The sequence below is a fragment of the Cetorhinus maximus genome, chromosome 6, assembly GCF_964194155.1.
Source record: "Cetorhinus maximus chromosome 6, sCetMax3.hap1.1, whole genome shotgun sequence".
Classification (NCBI taxonomy): domain Eukaryota; kingdom Metazoa; phylum Chordata; class Chondrichthyes; order Lamniformes; family Cetorhinidae; genus Cetorhinus; species Cetorhinus maximus.
In genome coordinates this window covers 31316166-31339668 of record NC_135884.1, presented here as the reverse complement: position 1 = coordinate 31339668, position 23503 = coordinate 31316166, and the positions used below count along the sequence as shown (strand labels likewise).

Sequence of the window (23503 nt, the reverse complement as noted above, 5' to 3'; positions counted from 1 at the left end):
AGGACAACGAAACAAGGTCTTCATGTCGTCATGTTACACCTCCGAGCAACACCTCTGGATATGCGTTTATCATCACCAGCAGAGATTATGCTTGGGAAGCAACTGAAAATGATCTTGCCAAGCCATCACCTATCCAAATTCTCCAACATGCAGGACACACTTCTCAATAAACATGAGAGGATGAAGATGATGCATGACCGGCATTGCAGATGTAGAACTACCTCAGCTACATGTAGGACATAAGGTCAGGGGTTCCACAATAGGAACATGGCTACCCACAGAAGTAGCCAAAGTGTGCAGTGAGCCCAGGTCTCATGAAGTCACAACTTCCAACAGAACAATGTGGAGGAGGAACAGGAGCCAGCCAAGAGAAATGCACAACATTCCAGTTGTGCACAGCCAACACGAAAGAACACATCCAGATGACGACAATGGGATGGAACACCAGGACAACAACCAGCAGACTGATAACATGTCTACAAATCAAGAACAGCCAAGGGCGAAACTCACATCTCCAGAAGGTTACACCGTTACAAGGTCTGGAAGAGTTGTCAAACCACCAAAACGATATATGGACTCATGGACTTCCAAACTCGTGAATTTTACAATCATTAATTCTGTACTCGTAAAATTTACAATCTCTAACTCTGCACAACTGAATTTGTTATTACTCAATGTCTATGTGACTCACTTGTAATGTACAAGATTTATCTTTGGGAAAAAAGGGGATGAAGTAATATCACTTTAAGAGTAATGTCCCACATGCAGATGAACCAGCTACCTGGATGTCATCATGTGACCAGGAGCCACGGTCTCTGCACTGGAGTACCCTAGTCAACAGGATGTGTTAAGAGATTGCTCTACTGCTTGTACTGATTTAGCTTTAAATAAACCCCACCAGAGATCCTCAAGCAGATGGAATTCGCATTCCTCATTTGTGTTACTTATATATTGCACAAGGATATCATTACAGGGATGAACAAAAATTATCAGTAAATTCATATACTGAATTATAGCATTGGATAAATGTAATCTTAGCAAAGGCATGGTCTTCAGAGATAGCATTGCATTAAATAATATATTGTTACATATTTGAAAAATTGATTTTAATTGGCGACATTTTATAATTTTGTCATTGGAATAACTTTAATCTATTTCACTTTCTTTTCACCTTTCTTAGTTCTAAAATCTGCTGTGCTGAAACACTAAAAACTGCAGCCATCAGTAAGAAGCATTCATGGAGAAAATCATTGTGAGAACACTGATGTTAGGGCTGTTGACCTCTGTGACAGCAATGTGCTCTGGACCATACAATCTCTGCCTAAATGGCAGTGCAGCTATTCAGCCGGAACTCAGATTAGCTTTTAGTATAATTTTACACTTACAATTGATCTTTAACGCTGAATTTTATAGTGCCAAGCAAGTTGGTTGGCAGGTATGTACAAAAATAAACAACCTGATTTTAATACTGCTATAAATGTACTTTATATTAGCAAAACAAATTTTGTGTTTGGCGCTTAATCAGAGCTATAGGAGTGCTTAATACGAAAATCAATCTTCATTATCATAACAACAAAAATGTTAGTGTGTTTGAACAGTGGCTCTCAATTTTTTCCACAGTAGACTACATTAAAAAATTCTGGTGCTAACATAAATCTATTAGGACCTTTGTTCTTTTGTTTCTCTCAGTTTTTTTTACTGCTGTCTCTCTCTTAATTTTCTTCTTGCTCCTTCCTTCTCTTCACTTTGTCTCACTTACTCATTTCTATTTGCTTTCTTCTTCACTTCCTTTGTTCCTTCACTTGTGTCTCTCCCCTCTTTCACTTTTGTACTCCTTCACTTGTGTCTCTTTTGTTTCTCCGCTTCTATTTCTCTGTCCTCTTCCATAACTATGGCTGCCATTTATTCCAGAAGTACTGCCCACTGGCTGAAAAGTTGGGGGCAAGCCCACCTCTGGCAACTCTGGAAGCCACAACTGGATTTTACGGTCATCAGGCAATTAGTTGCCTTAGGTCCTGGCTTTGGCCTATGTGGGAGGATGTTCTGCATCCAAGAGGTGCTGGTTAATCAGATGCCTAGCAGCTGTTCAATCTGAGAGCAGTGGTCAGCGCTGGGACCGCAGGCTGTCCCCAACCAGGAGCTGCGCTGGAGGTCAGTGTACAAGCTAAGAAGGCAGGCCTTGCCAGGGCCAGTCAGGCAGGCTCTGGTGAGATGGGAGGGTGGTTGGTGCTAAACAAGAGTGTGTGGCCCTTTCTGCTGGGGGACTGTTCATTCAACACAAGGTGCCTGAAGAGGAGGGGCCACACTCCCCCCATAGCCAGGCCACCAGGATATAACCAGCGGCCTTACTACATTGCGCACACACGCACCCAACCTGCCCCCCTTAACTGCTAGTAAAATACCAGTAGCAGTGGGAAGAGGTCTTTAAGGTGCCATTAATGGGCCACTTAAGGGCCTCAGTTGGCCAATGGATAGGTGGGCTGCCCGACACTTCCTCTACCGCTGGTAAAATTCCAGTGGAGGCCGGTAGGTGACAGGCACAGCACCTCCCATCATCCCAACTGATTTTACCCCCCACCACCAACACCTGCCAACCCAGTCTTGGCGGGGCAGGGTGGGAGAATTTCAGCTAATGTTTCTGTTTCTGTTTCCAATACTATGGGCACAAACGTCAGCTGTGTAGCAGCTGTGTTTATGGCACATGAGTGCTATTTTTCCTCAAAATGCTTCTGAGGCTTGCGCATACAGTTATGGTGCATGCTGTGCTAAATGCCATTTTGGTGAGGGTGTTTGTGTGTGTGCTGATGCCAATCAGCGTGTAATGATTATTTGACACCAGTGCTGCCATTTTGTAGCTCAACACTCCAACTAATGCACAGCTCTACACACATTCTGCAACAAGACCACTGCCACCTTCTCAAGCGCAATTAGGGATGGGCAATAAATGCTGGCTCATTCCATGAATAAATAAAAAAGGGAACAAATGCCAACCAGCAGTATTTAAAAGGATCATCAACTACTTACAGGTTAGTTGCTAGTTGACTTCTATTGGCTCTTGTTGCGATTGTGGCAGTGTTTTGTGATTTTTAGAGTTCTTTAAAGTTGTTCAGCAGCATGTGCTGAAGGACACTTCCATGATTTCAAGGATTCTGCACAAACCCTTGTTCCCAGTCATGTTTGCAACAACAGGCATCCCCTTGGAGCTACAGCATGACAGGGAGAATGAGCAGAAGCAACACACCACAGAACAAGCTGCTGGAATAGTAAGAAGGAAGGGGAGGACTCTCAAAGGGGGTCGGGGTGAGGGGTGGGGGTGGGGGTGGTGGGGGTCATATCACCCAGGGTTTTCAGGGAGCAATTCTCTCTGAAACTCAGTGAGTAACAGCAGACCTCTGACAGGCTGAAACAACACTCTACTGCTTGGAGTGCTCCAGAGTACTCAGCAGAGTCAGTGTCAAATGGAAAACTCCAAATCTGGTCTAACCAGAATTTTGTACGTCTGAAGCATGACTTCTAGCTTCCCTCCCCCACTCTTGTATTCCAGTTCTATACATATAAAGGCCAGCATTTCATTAGCCTTTTTGATTATTTTCTGTACCTGTTGATAATGATCCACAGACCTGGATCCCCAAGTTCTCTTTGGGTCACCACTGTTTCTAGTTTTCCACCATTCCACCCTTTTCTATCCTTTTTAGTTCCAAAGTGGAACACTTCACATTTATTACACTGAAATCCATCTGCCACAGTTTTTTCCATTCATTTAATCTATCAATAATTTGTAATATTATGCTTGTATCTACACTGCTTATAATGCTGCCTATCTTTGTGCCATCAACAAATTTGGATGTGTGGCTTTCTATTGCATTATTTAAGTCATTAAGAAATACAATGAAAAGTTGAGGGCCCAACATACAGAGGGAATATTAACATAATGGACCCATTGGGTTGCAGTAGAGTGGGTGGTAGCCAGTTGGGAACCTTCTGTAGTTGAAGTAGGCATTGATGTTGCTCTTTAACTCAGCCAAGGCATTAACATCTCTTTTCCAGGACCAATCAAAGAGGGTGGGGCCAGATGATACACTGAATCTATCAAAGGATGGATTTCTAGTTAGAATTCTTGACAGGGGTCAGAATAGCTGAAGTGTATATTGATTTCTGTGGCTGCAGAAACCACAGGGATGGAAAGGAGGCTTGGGAAGGCTGCATCCACTCTTACTTGGCCATTCTCTTTCAGGATCTGAGGGAATGAAGTGAGGTGATGTTTCCCATGGATGGGAGGAAGAGGCAACCTCTGAAGCCAAGCAGGCATGGACAGAAGTAGCTGAGGAAGTGAGCAGCAGGAGTGTGGTCATTCAAACCTGGAGGCAGTGCACCCTGGTCTTCTCAGGAGGGTGGGATAGGTGAGTGGTATAACACTTCCATCAGGTGCCAACCTTCCATGCCCTGACCTTCCCTGCATTCTCCTGCACAGCACTCCTCAGAACACGCCTTGCAACTCCACTCATTCCTATCTCTCCAGGCACCTCCTCACACCCCCATTTGAATAGGTAACATGCATCTTTGTGCCTTCTCACAACCATACCTAAAAGTCACCCTCCATCAAATATTGGCCTTCCCTCCTCTCCACACAATCCATTTCTCATACTTGCAATTCTCTGGTCTCTCTCATTGCAGAAGAGAGCACAGAAAGAATTCTAGGCCTCCAAGGTAAAACCATTAAAAAAAAGTTTACTTACCTTGTGCCTGCTGGGGCTTCAAATATAGTTGGGGTTTGAGTGACATTATTAAAATCCGAGTATTTAATTTAAATGAGGTCCTTGCCTGCTTGCCTCGAGGCCTCGCTGGATGGAAGGAGCTGCCATGAAAATGATGCATGGCACAAGGGCGTCAAGCATCAGGTGAGTAGAAAACTAAGCATTTTAACCCCACATGTCCCATTCTCATTGGGCTCAGTGGAGTAAGATAGGGGCTAATTTATATATAAATGAGGGCTCCATTTTAACCTATGACTTTTTAGACCTTTAGGGTCAAGGAATCATCCTACTCATCTACAGTTTGGTTTGATCACTGGCATTGCTCTTTCATTTTCCTTGTTATGTTGCTTCTTCATCCTATCTGGATATGGATATCTGCTAATTGTGATTTTTCTGATGGATATATCACTGGTTAAGTGCCTGGCGTCGGTTATACATTCTGATTTCCTACAACACACTCTAAGCCTTAAGATACATCAACGTACTTCCATTTATTTCTGGAAATATACTGTTATTGACTGAATCAACTGTTTTGATCAATCCCAACTGTTATTTTGATCGCTGGTCCAGAGTTTGAAATACTAAACTTTGAAAAGAAAGAAAGATTTGCATTTTTATAGCACCTTTCATAATCTCAAGATGTCTCAAAGCATTTTATAACCAATGAAATACTTTTAAAGTGTAGTCACAATTGTAATGTAGGAAATGCTGCAGCCAATTTGCACACTGCAAGATCCCAAAATCAGACCGTCCTCCCAAGCAGCATTTCTTGAGCTGGACATTGAGGATGTGGACTCAGTGCTGTGCCTTCACATGATGATGGTGTGCATGAGCTTTCAAATCATTTCCAACACCTTCTACCCTCCTCCTGTAACCCACACCCTCCCCCATCACCATTGCCCCCCCCACCGGTGTGACCTTCACCCTCCTATCTGTGGCCCTTGCACCCCCCCATCACCCTTCAGCCCATCACCATAACCCTTTAAATGCCATACCTCCCTGATGACCCCATGCTCACCCTGACCCTGCACACCCCTAAGATATGTGTACACCCCTGTGTCCCCTTCAACCACCCAAACTGGTCTTTCGCCTGCCACAGATGGACCCTCACCCTCCCACCCTACCACAACCCACTTTCCCCTCTAACAGTTACAGTGCCCTCCCGCCACCAGTGCCCTTGCTCCAAAATTCCACCACCGAGCCCTCTCTCTGAAGCATTCCCCCTCCTCACTGTCCCCTGCTTTCCCACTGCTCTCCAGACCCTTCCCCCGCCCCACCGCCCTCCCCTACAAGATTCCATGGTTTCACCTACCTCCCTTTCTGGCCTTCCTAGTCCGACTCACTCAGCCTTCCAAAACCCCGTCTTGTCTTCCCTCCACCAACCTCGTGTTCCAGCACCCCGCACCCCTCCGGTCTTGTCTGCCCTCCCCCAACCCCACCCTCCCCCACCATGGTCCAGCCCCTGCAGCCCCCCTCATTCCAGTCAACGCGCACCTTCCTCCCCATGGACCAGGCTGTGCCTTATCGGTAAGTCCTTGGCATCGCAACGCCACGGTGGTCCGCTCATGTTTTGGACTGGCGTAAACTCCCAGCGGCGGGGCTGATGACATGCTGGGTGGGAGAATTTAGAACTTCTATTCATGAGATGCTAATCAGGTGGAATGGCCTTCAGTGGAAATGGCGACCCATCATTATCCCGCCATGACATCGGGACCGCAAGTTCCCAGCATCATTTCCCACCATCGGGGACCCAATTTTTGACATCCCCTTGTATTCTCCACCCCCGCCCACCACGAACCCCGTCACTGGTGGAGACGGAAAATCCCGGCCACGGATTCTGTCTCTCCCATGCTCACTGCTCCAGCTCCTGCAATGACAGGTTCCCTTCCTCCCACTTTTGCTGCCCATCCAGAGGTAGATTCGATGATTGTGGGAGCAGCAAGGCCAGGAGGAAGGAAATCTATGATTATTGGTCGAGGAGTGGTTATTCTGACCAGTTCCGCTGCAGCCATGCAGGAGGATTTCAGCTGTGCTGTCACCAATCACTTCAGCCAGCTGCTGGACAAGGAGAGGAGGGAGGAGTCAGCCAGAAACCCAGTTACAAGGTGCGGAGTCCATTTCAGGTCAGGTTGTGTTTTCTGACTGGTGGATCATGGCCCCTCGATCAAAAGCTCCTCAGAAAATCTTCCTTTGTGAATGCGGTTCTTACCTTCCCATCTTAATCAAGAAACAAAAGCTCCCAAAAGTCATGGCTGACTTCACAATTTTTATCGGAAGAGAAATTTTCAGAAGAAAATTCTTAAGGCTTCATCACTGTGGTGTTTTCAATGTAAGTGAACAGTGTCAGTGTTGAGGGAATGGAACCGTTTCTCATTTCAGGCTGACATCAAGGTCTTGTGTACAGCAAACAGTTAAACTCCATTTACCCTGTGCCAGATGAAGATGACTATCCATTAGCACAAGGTGACCTGTCGATTTTGCACACCAGCCATTCACATGGTCTGTCAGATTGAGGTTGGTAATCTGTAGTTGTTGGCCTAATGAGAACTGGATTTAAGGCTGACCAAATATTGTTCCATGCAGTATTCTTCTAGCGAGCAGAAGGAAAGGAGAGTACGTATCCCATCAGCTAGGGCTTGGTTCAAACATCAGTCATGAGGTGAAAGTACAGTGGCATCACCAAGTTCCCCCCCAAATTTATTCCCCTACTCCTCTTCTTCCCCACCATCACATTCAAGGGAGCAACATCCTAAAAACAGACTATCTGGTCATTATCAATTTTCTGCTTGTGTGAGCTTGCTGTGCATAAATTGGCTGCATTGTTACAACAAGTGACTACAATTCAGAAGCACTGCATTGGCTGTAAAGCACTTTGGGACATCCTGAGATGCTGTATAAATGCAATTTTGTTCTTATTTCAGGATTTCCTTTGTTCTGTGCTGAAAATGGCCATTTTGGGCAATGTTTGCCTGTGATTATTTTATACATAGGGCTGCATTTTACAGACCCATGCCAAGCATATTTTGCGAGGGTATATAAAATATGACAGGTGGCTAGCTCACCACCTTCTCGCTCACCTCCGACCTGTTCCCCATAAAATGTTAGGTGGACGGGTGCTGAAATCAGCAGCCTGCCTGCCAATTTGATGAAAATGATTAACAGGTAATTGAGCTTGTTAACACACGGTTCCCACACCATAATATGGTAGGTGTGGGTAGGTGGGCAGCAGTAGGCAGATTTTTTAAAAATAAAAACTTGCCAAAAGCTGGAAGGGAAGGTGGGAATGTGTTTCAGGCTTGGGGGTGGGTGCCCTTTATGCACACTTTGGCCGGGATTTTCCGTGCCCACTGGCTTCGGGCGTGTTTGGTGGCGTGAGTGGACAAAATGGTGGGAAGGTCAAAAGTTGGTTTCACGATGTCATGAAACCAGTTTGCAATTGTATGCTCTGCCCACCAATGGCAGGCTGCGTTTCCTGCCATTGGACATCGGGAACCTCACTGTAATACATCAGCATATCATTATAAGGCCAGCCCGCTGGAATCGCCCCCCTCCTGCTGTATCATCCACCCACGTCGGCGTGATTGTACACAGACGTGTTGCACAACAGTATATAAAAGGCATGCACTTGGTGGGCTGCACTTTGAGGGGGACTCAGAGGTCAGTACACAGTAACGGTGCGGAGCACTCGCCTGGGTCGCCTGTTGGACTTCAAGGTTGAGGCGTTTTGCGAGGGGTGGGGGAGCAAGGGCTGCCCTGCAGTTGAGGCAAAAAAAACTTGTTGGGGGTGGGGTGGAGAAGGACTGCCCTGGGTTGAGGCGATTTGGGGGAGGGGCAAGGGCTGTCCTGCGGTTGAAGGTAGTACACAAGCACATGCGAGGTGGCGGGGGGGTGGGTGAGGGAAGCCACCATGCATTGCGGGAATCTTGTATGAAGTGACCATTCCTCTGCAGCTGAGACAGTTCAGGTGCAGCCACATTGATATGATTGGAGTCGGGCCTCTGGCTTCTCTGCCCACTCAGCAATGCAGAGGCATCAAAGTGCCACCAAGTGCTCCAGAGCTTTTCACCCCTCCCACCCCCCGGCACAGACTGCAAAGTAATGAGCATTTTAGTGGACTGCAGAAGATTTGGACAACAGGGCACATTGTACAATCTCCTTGCTAGAGCTGGCCATGGAGCAGTCACTGGTGGAGGTGCTCACAGCCCCTTGCAATGTCAGCATCCCGGTTTGGACCAGACCATGGTTCAAGCTAACAATGCAGCCTTGCAGTGCGGGTTAGGAGAATGCCTGTGCTTGAGCTGAGAGCACAGCATGCAGTCCAGCGGGCAAAGCTACTGCTAATCAATCGGGTGCATTCTGGAGTAGGTGGGTGGAGTTTCAGGCAGCCATGCAGCGCACTAAACTCTGGCCATCCAAGTGGTGGCCAGCACTGTCCAGGATACGTTAAGGGGCCTTCAGACTTAACCAAGACAGGTTCTTAGTACACTCATGATAACCCGCACATCTCTCTTTCATTCTGCAGGAGGAGTACATCAGGATCATGGAGCCCGGTGACCTAGCTGTATACCTCATGGATTACAGAGAGCGTAGACAATGGAGAAGAGAGTGACAGAGGTGCCTAACTGTGCAGAGGGAGGAGCAGCACTGGAAGAAGAGGAACTGGGGCTCCCACACACGTCACCAAAGAGCCACAACGAGCCATCGCTGGTCAGCGCATAACTAGACCCAGGGTCTATAGACACCACCTTTCATTCCTGCAGATGACCGCAAACCAGTGTCGCCGAAGACTGTGCATGTCTAGGGAACTGGTCGGTCACATCTACCAACTACTGCAGGGTTTGCCATGGGGACATGGAGGGCATCCACTGCCAGTGACCGTGAAAGTGACAGCAGTGCGCAATTTCTATGCCAGTGGCTCCTTTCAGGGCTCCACAGGTGACCTCTGTGGGATATCACAAGCCTCCACCCAGAAATACATCCATGAGGTCACAGAAGCCATCTTCTCGAGGGCACACAACTTTATGCATTTCATCTGGGACCAGGACAGCCAGGATGCAAGAGCGATTGGATTTGCCCAGATCTCGAGTTTCCCAGAGGTGCAGTGCCATTGACTGCATTCACGTGGCGCTCAGATCTCCATCGCAACACACACTCAACTAAATCAACCACGAGGGGTTCCACTCGCTGAATGTGCAGCTGGTGTGCCGCAAACACATCTTGCAAGTCTGTGCACAGTTCCCAGGGAGCATGCATGACTCTTACATTCTCAGTCAGTCACAGATCCCTGAAGTCTTCCAGGGTCCACAGAAGCTGCAGGGATGGCTCCTCGGGGACAAGGGCTACCTGCAGAGGACATGGCTGATGACACCCATGCGGGGGTCTCAGACTGCAGCAGAGCGACGATATAATGAGGCTCATGCAGCAGCTCACAACCATCGAGATGCTGAAAATGAGATTCCAGCACCTGGACGGTCTGGTGAAGCCCTGCAATATAGTCCACAAAGGGTGTCACACATTGTCGCCACCTGCTACGCCCTTTACAACCTGGCGCTGCAACAGGCAGAGGAGCTGGCTGAGGAGGAGATGGAGGAGCTGGAGGTCTCTTCTGATGAGGAGTACGCCGAGGGGGATGAGGGTGAGGAAGTTCTCGAAGGTGACAATGAGGGGGATGAGGACCTCGCACTGGCCAGACGAGGCAGGGCGCTCGGGAAGCCCTCATAGCTGCTAGATTTGTGGACATACGAGCATACGAACATACGAATTAGGAGCAGGAGTAGGCCACTCGGCCCCTCAAGCCTGCTCTACCAATCAATAAGATCATGGCTGATCTGAATGTAACCTCAACCCCACATTCCTGCCGACCCCCGATAACCTTTCATCCTCTTGTTAATCAAGAATCTACCCAGCTCTGCCTTAAAAATATTTGAAGACTCTGCTTCCACCGCCTTTTGAGGAAGAGAGTTCCAAAGACTCAGAACACTTTGAGAGAAAAAATTTGTCCTCATCTGTGTCTTAAATGAATGATCCCTTATTTTTAAACAGTGACGCCTAGTTCTAGACTCTCCCACAAGAGGAAACATCCTCTCCACATCCACCCTGTCAAGACCCCTCAGCATCTTAAAGGTTTCAACTAAGCCGCCCCTTACTCTTCTAAATTCCAGTTGATACAGCCTAACCTGTCCAGCCTTTCCTCATAAGACAACCCACCCATTCCTGGTATTAGTCTAGTAAACCTTCTCTGAACTGCTTCTAACGCATTTACATCTTTCTTTAAATAAGGAGACCAGTACTGTACTCCAGGTGTGGTCTCACCAATACCTTGTACAACTGAAGCATAACCTCCCTACTTTGGTTATCAATTCCTCTCACAATAAACGATAACATTCTATTAACTTTTCTAATTACCTGCTGTACCTGCATACGAACCTTTTGTGATTCATTTACAAGGACACCCAGATCCCTCTGAATCTCGGAGCTCTGCAATCTCTCACCATTTAGATAATAAGCTTCTTTTTTATTCTTCCTGCCAAAATGAACCATTTCACATTTGCCACATTATACTCCATTTGCCAGATATTTACCCACTCACTTATCTATGTCACTTTGTAGCCTCCTTATGTCCTCTTCACAATTTACTTTCCTACCTATCTTTGTGTCATCAGCGAATCTAGCAACCATTCCTTCGGTCCCTTCATCTCAGTCATTTATATAAATTGTAAAAAATTGAGGCATCAGCACTGATCCCTGTGGCACACACCCCCACTTGTAACATCCTGCCAACTAGAAAAAGACCCATTAATGACAAATCTCTGCTCCCTGTTAGCTAACTAATCTTCTATCCATGCCAATATGTTACCCCCTACACCACAAGCTTTTATTTTCTGCAATAACCTTTGATGTGGCACTTTATCAAATGCCTTCTGGAAATCTAAGTACAGTACATCTACCGGTTCCCTTTTATCCACAGCACATGTGGCTTCTTCAAAGAACTGTAATAAATTGGTTAAACATGATTTCCCTTTTACAAAGCCATGTTGACTCTACCCGATTGCCTTGGATTTTTCAAAGTTCCCTGCTATAGCATTTTTAATAATAGCTTCTAACATTTTCCCTATGACAGATGTTAGGCTAACTGGCCTGTAGTTTCCTGCTTTCTGTCTCCTTCCCTTTTTGAAAAAAGGAGTTATATTTGCTATTTTTCAATCTAATGGAACCTTTCCTGAATTTAGGGAATTTTGGAAAATTAAAACCAATGCATCAACTATCTCACTAGCCATTTCTTTCAAGACCTTAGGGTGAAGTCCATCTGGACCTGGAGATTTGTCAGCCTGCAGCCCCAACAATTTGCTCAATACTACTTCCCTGGTGATTGTAATTTTCCCGAGTTCCTCCCTCCCTTCCATTTCCTGATTTACAGCTATTTCTAGGATGCTACTCGTCTCCTCTATAGTGAAGACCGAAGCAAAATACATGTTTAATTCATCTGCCATTTCCCTACTTTCCATTATCAATTCCCCAGACGCACTGCCTATAGGACAAATGCTCACTTTGTTAACTCTTCTCTTATTTAAATATCTATAGAAACTCTTACTATCCATCTTTATGTTACTAGCTAGCTTTCTCTCATACTCTAATTTTTCCCTGCTTATTAATCTTTTTGTCATCCTTTGCTGTTCTTTATATCCTTTCCAATAATCTGACTTGCCACCCGTCTTTGCCTAATTATATGCTTCTTCTTTAATTTTGATACTGTCTTTAACTTTTTTAGTTAAGCACTAAATAGATGGTGGGCCCTTCCCTTGGGATTTTTCTTCCTCATTGGAATGTATATATTCTGTGTATTCTGAAATATCCCTTTAAATGTCTGCCACGGAACCTCTATTGAACTTCCCTTAACCTCATTTTCCAGTTCACTTTAGCTAGCTGTTTTCATACCCTCACAGAATCACTGAATTTTAACGGCACAGAAGAGGACCATTCGGCCCATCGTGTCTTCACCAGCTCTCCAAATGAGCATTATGACCTAGTGCCATTGCCCTGCCTTTTCCCCCGAACCCCTGCACGTTGTTTCTATTCAAATAATCATCTAATGTCCTCTTGAATGCCTTAACTGAACCTCCACCACACTTCCAGGCAGCGTATTCCAGAGCCGAACTACTCATCGTGTGAAAAAGTTTTTTACCACGTCACATTTGCTTCTTTTGTAAATCACTTTAAATCTGTGCCTTCTCCTTCTTGATCCTTTTATGAGTGGGAACAGCTTCTCCCTATCTACTCTGTCCAGCCCCTTCATGATTTTGAACATTTTTATCAAATCTCCTCTTAGCCGCCTTCTCTCCAAGGAGAACAGTCCCAACCTCTCCAAGCTTACCTTATAGCCGAAGTTTCTCATCCCTGGAGCCATTCTTGTAAACCTCTTCTGCACTCTCTCCAATGTGTTCACATCCTTCCTATAATGTGGCGCCCGGAACTGTACACAATATTCCAGCTGAGGTCTAATGAGTGTCTTATATAAATTCAGCATAACCTCCCTGCTCTTGTACTCCATGCCTCTATTAATAAAGCCCAGGATACTATATGCTTTATTAACTGCTATCTCCACCTGTTCAGCCACTTTCAATGATCTATGCATATGTACACCCAGGGCTTTCTGCTCCTGCACCCCTTCACAGCGGAGGTGGAGGCAGCCTGCAAGGCCTGTGATGACCTTGGCGGGTATCCTCTGGAGGGCCGAGTCCTGGAGGGCCCCGGTCTGCTTTTGGGGTCCTGCTTTGTGGCAGTGGCACCCTTCACTATCTGTGGAGCTGGAGCTACTGAGGTCACAGGAAGAGGGGATTCGGATAGGCTGGACACTCCGAGAGTCACCTGGATGGATGGCCACGGGGGGATCCTCCTCCCTATGGGTGCCCAAGGGCCCCTGGGCTGACTCCTTGAGGAGAAGGGGTAGCTGGAGTCAGATCGAGCTGCCCCACACCCCTCTTACAGACACACTGTTGGAGGCCAAAAGTGGCATCCAGCAGTCCTGGACCAAGATCTCCATGGCAGTTGCCATCCCACTGGTGTTAACCATAGTACATTGGCATGCCAACGCTATCACCTCAGCCTGAAGGCAGGCGGACTTCTCCATTGTGCCTGCAATCTGAGGAGTGCAGTGGACATCTCTTCCTGATGTTCCCGAGCTTGCCTTTGCAACTCCAGCAACTGTGACATGACCGAGTTCAGAGGCTCATCATCTGACTCGGACTCAGCAACATTCTGGCCTCCAGCAGTGCCCCGAGTGCCGGGGACCTGGGAAGTCCCTGCATCCACCTCCTGTGGATCAGATAGTGCAATGTGCTCACCAGATTGCGACCCCCAGGCTACTGTAAAGCTAGGTCCACTGAGGTGTGTGTCTCTGCGCTGATGGAAGGTGTGGGTGAGCGTTGTGATGGGACTTCAGGGAGGGTGCCTTCAGATTCCTCTTCAGAGCTTTCTTTGGAGCTTGATTGGAGGCTCTGGGTCATGGACTCGATCAACAGTTTCCCAGATGTGTCTGTGAAAGCAAGGGGAGATAATTAGTGCATGGCAGTGGCCTGTGAAACAGGACAAATCACTCACAGCATGGTTGTCTGATGGATGTTGCACTGCTGGATCCTCACTTGGTAGAGCAGCACCGACCTCACCATCAGCACAGGAATGGTCCAGATCATCGCCGGCCTGTGTGAGGACCTTGGTTTCATGCATTCTTTCACTGGTCTGCGACCGGTCCCTCTTGTTGTGTGCCAGCTTGTCCTGCATGAATACGGATGGAGAGAGTGTAAGCAGGACACCTGCCAGGTCAGATGATAAGCATGCCTGGCATGTGTGGGTGGTGAGTAGTTCCATGGACGGGATGAGGACAATGAAGGTGTGTATGAGAGAGTGAATGGTGATGTCCCTTGAACCAGCAGTGAGTGAGGGCCCTGTGAATGTGTGATGGGTTTGTGGGTGTGTGAGTTGAAAGTGATGAGGTGACTTACCCTGACAGAACAGAGATCATTCGTCCTCTTGTGGCACTGTGTGGCTGTCCTCTTTTGAAGGGCGTTAGCGCTGACCACCGCTGCCACCGCCTCCCAATCCTGGTTGGTCATGCCGCTGCCCATTCTGCGGCCAGAGCGGGGTTAGAGGACATTGTGGGGGGGTCCTCCATGGCATCCAAAAGGCATTCCAGTGATGTGTCATTAAACCTGGGGGCTGCAGTCTTTTTGCCTTTTGTGGACATCTTCCCTGCAGCTGTCCTGGGCTGGAAGCACTGAGAAGTGTGTGTGCAGCTGGACTTTAAATATGGCGCCCGGCGTGATGAAGCAGCAAAATTATGATTTGGCGGACGAATGAGAGCCCGCCTGCCATGGAAACAGCATGTTTCCTGGGACTGCATAATTAATGTGGCGGGTTTGGGAGCTATGGTGTGAAAAGCCGCCATTGCGGCCGGCGGGTAAAATGCCATTTTACCCACCAACTACCGCACTTAGTGCAAATCTGGGACGATGCACCCTTTATCTTCATAATGTCTTTATAGTTTATTGACTCATGGCCTGAATTTAAGCTCTTGGTGTGTGCCTTTGCATAAAACAAAACAAAACTTAAACAAAAAAGCAACACATTCATCAGATCTGGATGTGAATACAATGAAGTCATCTTTAACAGTTTCCAAGCAACAGTCTGACAGTCATACTCACAGAATCATACCTAAACTCACCGTGACAAGAAGCACAATGAAATACAGTTGGGAGAGTGTGGCCCTGGGAGTCCTCAGCATTGACTCTGGAGCCTAAGGAGTCTGGAAAACATGGCACATGAAGCCTCCTGCTGATTACCACCCACTGGACTCTTTCAGATGATGAATCAATACTCCTTCAATTAGAAGAAGCACCAAAAGTAGCAAGGGCATAGAATATACTGTGGGGAGTTGCAATGCCTATTACCATTACTCACTGAGCTGGCCAAGTCCTGTAGGGCACACATGCTAGACTAGACTTGCAGCAGGTGGTGAAAGAACCAATAGAAAGAGAAAACCTACTCGACCTTGTTGTCACCAATCTACCTATCGCAGAAGCATCAGTCCATGACAGTATTGTTAAACGTGACCACCACACAGTCCCTGTTGAGATGTAGTCCTATCTTCACACTGAAGACATCCTCCATCGTGTTGTGTGGCATTACCACCCTGCTAAATGGTAGATTCAGCACAGGTAAGTCAGCTCAAAACTGGGCATCCAAGGGACACTGTGGGCAGTCAGCAGCAGCAGAATTTTATTCATGGCTCAGCATATCCCCCGCCGCACCATTTCTGTCAAACCAGGTGACTAACCCTGATTCAATGAGAAGTGTAGGAGAGTATGCTAGGATCAGCATCAGGACTACCTGAAAATGAGGTGATTATCTGGTGAAGCTACAGGGATGCCAAACATGCTAAACAGCAGGGGCAGCATGGACATTGCTGCAGGGATTCCTCAGGGTAGTGTCCTAGGCCGAGCCTTTTTAAACCGCTTCATTAATCATCTTCCCTCCACCATAAGTCTGGAAGTGGGCATGTTCAGTGATGATTGCACAGTGTTCAGTTCCACTCACAATTCCTCAGATATTGAAGCAGTCCATGACCGCATGCAGCAAGATCTGGACAATACACAGACTTGAGCTGATAAACAGTAAGTAACATTTGTGCCACACAAATACCAGGCAATGACCATCTCCAACAAGAAAGAGTTTAACCACCTCCCTTTGACATTCAATGGCATTAACATCATTGAAATTCCCACCATCCAGGAGTCATCATTGATCAGCAACATAACTGGACCAGTCACACAAATACCATGGAGATAAGAGCAGGTCAGAGGCTGGATACTACAAGGCACAAGGTAGTCATTTAATGGATTACTTCCCACTTGCCTGGATGAGTGCACTCTAATAACACTCAAGAAAATCAATACTATCAGGACAAAGCAGCCTGCTTGATTGGAACTTCATCCTAAAACATTCAATCCCTTGACCACTGACATAATGTGGCTCCCCAAGATGGAGTGCAGCCACTTTCCACGGCCTCTTTATTGGCACCGCAACCTCTATAATCTAAAAGGACAAGGGTCACAGGTACTTTAAAACACCATCACCTGTGAGTTCCCCTCCAAGTTATGCACCATACAACTTTGAACTATATTGCTATTTCTTCGTCATTGCTGAGTCAAAATCCTGGGGCTCCCTTACCAATATCACTGGGGGGGGGGGCAGTGGGGAATGCCTTCACCATATGGACTGCAATGGTTCAAGAAGGTGGCTCACCACCACCTTCCTAAGGACATTAGGGATGGTCAATAAATGCTGGCCTTGCCATTGATGCCCACATCCTATGAATAAATAAATTTTAAAAAACTGACCCTTTAAGTTTTAACAACCCATGTCCCCTGCTCCCCATCCCCCCATCTCCTCCATCAGTGCTCATTATTCCTTGTTTCCAGAAATTCTGGGGTGCAAATGACAGCAAAACACTGTAGGATGTAATTGAAGAGGAAATTCAGTTCTCAATGTGTTGATATCTCAATCTCATCTCTGGTGCATTATGGTTTCAAACAAATTTAACATATCAGGGCTGATTCCCCAATTGGGCGCTCAGGCTGGGGAACAGTGCGTCTTTGATGTGCTGCTGGGGGAATGATGGGCCGATAGGCATGGCGTGTTTAGTTTAATGGATGCTGGTGGCGTGCTCGGGAGAATATGCGATCACATGGAGGGTGATGCTTTCCACTGGTGAAACCCACCATTAGCTGACAGTGCAGCAGGCATGGGTGGGTCTTAAAAGAGCTTCCTGGTCAAACAGGGAGGCTCTGCATCACAGCCAAAACTTTCCTGTCCAACTACATAGCTATTAACGTAAGGCTTGAGAGCACAAAGGTGGCACGGATGCTTTTCAAAATTAAATTTCATTTGTAAATATTTCACATGACATTGGTTTCACTTTGTTCACGTGTGCATCAACATTATTTGTTGAGACTAGCTGAGTCAGAGAGCTAAATGTACTGACATGCCTCATTGATTGGCTTGCAATAATGGTCACAGGGGAGTTAGGACATTTCCTTTACTGTGGAATAAATAATTTCTTTTTCTGTTCATTCTTTATTGAATGTTCATGTTAGTGTCCTGTGTTGTACTTGTCACTATGTGGGACACAGCTGAACTTGCAGGCTCAGTTGGCCCTCCCTTCTATGCATTGTAAAGGACATTGGACGAGATCACTCTCAGCGGGGATAATTGAAATGTTGTAGATGAACTCAAATTCCTGTAAGGACTCTGCCAGCCAACACCCTGCGATGGAGACACATTTGGACAGTCCTTACACAGCCCTTTGGGCCCCTAATCTTCTTACCTTGACTGACTGTTCCCACCACCCCTCCCCGCATGACACCCGGTAAGCCAAGCCCTTTCTATTTCACTCTTCCATGCTCCCGATCCACATTCCACATCCCTCCTCCCTCATCACTAATTCACCCTCGCTGGTCCTGAGCCTCCATGCAAGCTGCCATTCTCCGACTGCGCTCCTTTGTGCTGTAGAGTTGAACAAGGAAAACTGCTGACCTTGCACACAACTGCAGAAAGCCAAATGGTGCTCGCCACCTTTAAACAAATGTGAACATGGTGCCATGAGACTCTTGTGCGCTGCTGACTTCATCTTGAAGGTAGGACATAATTTTTAAAATGTTTACCACGAATGAGTATTCATGGTATTACAACTATGAATCCACCACAGGATGGCATGAGGCTCAACACGTTGCTGACACACCGCTGATTATAACTGCATCTCAACCAAATGTTGGGAAATTGGGATTTAAATCCTGCCTAATTAAGTCCACGCCATGTTAGCTGCTCTCGTGGGCTCCATGGAATCCCTCCGTCATTTCTGACCACATCATGCAAGCACCACCCTCACCAGGCGTACCCAATCGGGAAATGTACTCCTACAAGCCCCAGCTTTTTCTGGATTCCATGCGACTCCATAATATTGTCCAATGTCAAAAATCAGGATGATGATATCCTTCATATATTGGGTACAGATGATCTAGTGCAGCTCCTGCCTTGTCTGACCCATCAGGATTGCGGTCAGTTGAATTTATCATCCAACGAGCAATGATCGATTTGGATGACTGATCAATCAATACTATTTTTAGTTTAAATGGAACAATGTGTGATCAACTTCAGGTTCTTTGATAGAAAATATACAACCTGGAACAAACAGCCTTTTGAGTCTGTGAGTTGAAATGGTGCACACCAATTAAATCTGAATGTGCCATTTCAGTTTTACTTACAATTTGACTTTTTTCTATTCATTCATGGGATGTGGGCATTGCTGGCTAGGCCAGCATTTATTGAACATCTATAACTGCCCTTGAGGAGGTGATGGTGAGCTACCTTCTTGAACCGTTGCAGTCCATGTGGTGTAGGTACACCCACAGTGCTGTTAGGGAGGGAGTTTCAGGATTTTGACCCAGTAACAATGAAGGAACAGCGATATAGTTCCAAGTCAGGATGCTGAGTGGCTTGGTGGGGAACTCCCAGGTGGTGGTGTTCCCATGGGCAGCATTTTCCCGTTGGTGAGCGGAGGGCGGGGCCCGCTCGCCGCACGTAAAATAACACGAGGTGATGTCGGGCGGGCATCCCAACGTCACTGCGCGTCATTTAGATTTTCAGTTCAGCGGGTGCACAGCTGAGTCAGCTGCGCACCCGCCAAACTGTCAAAGGCCTATTAAGGCCATTTAAAACCTAATTAACTCAATTTAATGAGCTGCCCGACCAACCTTAAGGTTGGCGGGCAGGCAAAGAGCCCAGGCGGCCTTTGCATTTTTCATGGAACCTCATCCACTGGCGGGATGAAGTTTTATGAAGTGTTTTAAAATCTAATAAAAATTTATACATTTATTCTTTGACATGTTGCAGCTCATGTGATAGTGTCACATGAGGGGACATGTTTTTAAAAGTTTTAAAACCTTTATTTAAGTGTTTAACACTGAAACAAATCTCCCTCTGTGCCTCAGGGAGATTTCTGTGCTCTTCTGCGCACATGCACTCAGGGAATCCCCCCCCCTGCCCGCACAGGGAATCCCCCCCCCCTGCCCGCATAGGGGATCCCCCACCCCTGCCCGCACAGGGAATCCCCCCCTGCCCGCACAGGGAATTCCCCCCCCTGCCCGCACAGGGAATCCCCCCTGCCCGCACAGGGAAATCACCCCCCCCCCCCGCCCGCACAGGGAATCCCCCCATGCTCGCAAAGGGAATCCCCCCCCTGCCCGCACAGGGAATCCCCCCCCCCGCCCGCACAGGGAATCCCCCCCCCTGCCCGCACAGGGAATTCACCCCCCCTGCCCGCACAGGGAGCGCTCAGTGCTTCAAGGCGCGCATCACGATGGGTGGGTCTTAATTGGCCCACGTAAAATAGCGGCGCGGACCTGATTGGGTTCGCACCCACACCCCACAGTGGGGGGAAATTTTTGGCCCATGTGTCTGCTGTCCTTATCCTTGTCATGGGCTTAGAATGTGCTGTCGAAGGTGCTGCCCAGAAGGAAAAAACAGTGAAAACTGGGAAATAAGAGTACTGGTCCAAACTGTTTTTTCTTTCTGGGTGGTGCGTTCCTGCAGTACATCTTCTAGATGGTACACACTGCTGCCGCTGTGCGTTGGCAGTGGAGGGACTGAATGTTTGCTGATGTGGTGCCAATCAAGTGAGTTGCTTTGTCCTGGATGGTGTCGAGCTTCTTGAGTGTTGTTGGAGCTGCCTAGATTCCCTGAACAGATCTCACGCCGCATAAGTCCAATCGGCCATATTTGAGTATGACGGTAAGTTTTTGTCTGAGTAATGGGGTTTATGTCTGCAAGATTAACTTTATTTTGACACTTACTTAGTCTTCCCAAGCATAATTATCCTGCAACAAAGCATTCAATGTAATGCAAAGCCTGAGGTTTGCCAGTGAATTGTGTTATGGACCTTGTTGTCATAGAAGCATTTTCAGGGTGAAGACAATCACTGTAGCTTGGAGTAAATTAAAGTTGTGCACCGGGGTAATTCATCAATCTAACTACAATGCTATTTAAAACATTATAAAGGGATGTTCAATGTGATAGATACTGCACAATGAATTTGTTGCTTGGTTATTTTATTCATTAGTTTCTTGTATCATTCTTGCTGATTAGTACATAAATCACTGATTTATTCTTTAAGTATACCATAAGAAAGCACAAAATGAGAAAAGACCATTTTGCCAGCATGCCTATTATTTTCACAGACTGTATAAAGTCCATTTTACCATGAATTTACCACCACCAATTCATAACTTGAAGGAAGATTCTACAAAGTTTCTCAAGTCCTCATAGGAAAATCAAGCAAAACTTTGGGCTGGCTGCTTAATCGTAGCACACATTAGATATCCCAGGATATTCCTTTCTTGGTGATAAAACTTCCACAGAGACATCAGTTTATCAGCAACTATTCTATCGTGACTGCAGTCAAATGTCGATAAAATGTCCATGCAGATATGGTTTTATCATAATATTCTTCTGTTTTTTTTTATATTTTAGTGAGACAGTAGGGCAGATAATGAGGTCCTGGTGCAAAGACACATGCTGCTAAGGAGCTGCATGAAAATGAAGATTATCTTGTTAGAATATTTTACTGGTTCTGCCACTATGTGACAAACCGCAGCATTCAGAGCAGGATGCTGGGCATCAGCAGCTATTTAAGGGTTACTTCTTGCCTATTTCATGGTTTGGTCACAATCCTTCCTTCAAACCATTAGCTGCTGGAGACTGAAATAGTGTGAGGAGAAAATACAGAGGTTCTGTTCGAAGGAAAAGGTTACTTAGGAGGAACAGGGCTATTCTTTTTATTACAGACAAGAGCATTTTCCTGCATTGCTTTTGTGTTTCGGTCACATTAGGAAAGGATCCTGAATTTACATAAATTCAGAGTCATAATGAGCCTAGCCACAGGCAGTTCAGAGCACATTATAGCTGGCTAAGTGAGCAGAACCATGAGCAGGCTTCTTGTGTCCTTGCCTAAAGTGAAGGGAGATGGGGCATGATGCATAACAATACTACAGGGCCCATGCACCAACGTGTTTACCCCTGCATTTTGAGCTCTACAGTTATTGTCTGCATAGCTACATGGAGAAATAACAAGCATAGCCTGACATGATCAAAAATAGTCCTTTCAAAAAGGAAATATCATAAAAATATACAGGAAATCATTTACTACAAAAGAGCAAACACAAATGGATAATGCTAAGAAACAAAACATTCATGCATAATGGCCCGGATCTAATTTATCTTTCTTTTGGAAATTTCTACTCATTTCCAGTCCCAAAATATTAGCAGATATAGTAGGAATTATCATTAGCTTTATTTGCATAAAACTAAAATGCAGTTTATACGGCGCCCTGCACAATATCAGGATTAAAATAATTACTTTGTTGTCACAATAGCATCCAATTTTAAAATCATAAACCTCCATTTCTCACCCAGTAAAAAACCAAAGGCATTATTGTCACACAGAGCTTCAAGATACCTCACACAATGAAGAGATTTTTATGATGAAATAAGTCTATTTTTCATTATTGCTTAACCTGACTTTACAAAGCCAGAATCATTTGCTTGCAATTTCTGTGCAAAAGACAAACCTTTATTTGCACAGGCCATCCATTTCAGATTTTCAGAGAATACAGCCTCACGTCCGATCAAATAGGCAAATATGCGCACCTGAAAAAAACAATAAGAAAAAAAAATCTCATTAGACTTCTGTATCTTTTAAATTTAATTAAATGTTATGTTATGAATGCAATGTTTTATAAGATGATTATGTTTTGGAAATGTCCTTTTAATTCAAGGTAAAATGGGGTAGTAAAGAGGGTCATGTGACCTATTCCAGCCTGACAGCAAGCCTGGGTGGCTTGGGTACTATGGGGACAGGGGGGCCCAGGGATTGACTTACTGGGAGCAACGTGCAAAATATCCACACCTGAAAATAAAGGCAAGAACGGTTGTGCTGACTGTGGATTGACTTTCAGTCTCCAAGTTTTGGGCGGAAAACAGAAAGAGAGATAGAGGTTTCTCAGAGAGACAAAGGGGTACAACTGATGTGGTTTGCAGAGAGAATAAGGCTGTGAGTTCTCTGCGTGCTACCAAGCAGAAATGTATGAGGAAACATGATTCCCCCGTCAAAGAGATACATCCCGTGGCAATCTAAGGAATCTGGAAGATTTGTCCGGGTGTAGGAGGGGCGGGGGTGGGAGGGTGGGGGGTGAAGAGTTGCCAGAATGGGCCTGATTGCTGGCTTTCGGTTCAGGACTTCTACGAAAACTGATGGAAGCGCCTTTTGATGGTCACTCGATGTTACGACTTAATGAAATGTGGAACAGTGGACCTGTTGGAAGCTGGGAGTGATGTTGGACTGGTTCTTGTCAAAACTGTTATTCTGTGGAGATCATAATTTATAACTGTGGCATGGGGTTTTAGGTTGTGTTAAAAAGTTACAGAAGGATATGTTTTCTGCAGTTTAGAGTGCTAGTTGCCTACTAAGTAGTGTTTAGTTGTTGCTGCTTTTAGTTTGCTTGTTACCGTTAAAGTCTTAAAACTGCAAACCTTGCCGTATAATTCCTTTGGATTGGTCACTGGAAATTCAAATCTCTTGTTTAACGTTATTGGTCCCTATGGGGATTGTAACAAAATGTATTTTATCATATACAGTATGTTTG

The 23503-nt window shown here is 46.1% G+C and overlaps 1 protein-coding gene across 1 annotated transcript in view; it reads right to left on the bottom strand.

Moving 5' to 3' along the window:
* Positions 1–23503, bottom strand: part of cacna2d3a (calcium channel, voltage-dependent, alpha 2/delta subunit 3a) — a 1007885-nt gene that overhangs the window by 397897 nt on the left and 586485 nt on the right. Inside the window, exon 12 of the mRNA XM_078543510.1 lies at positions 22430–22508. Coding sequence (XP_078399636.1) covers positions 22430–22508 — 79 coding nt within the window. The remainder of the gene's footprint in view (positions 1–22429; positions 22509–23503) is intronic.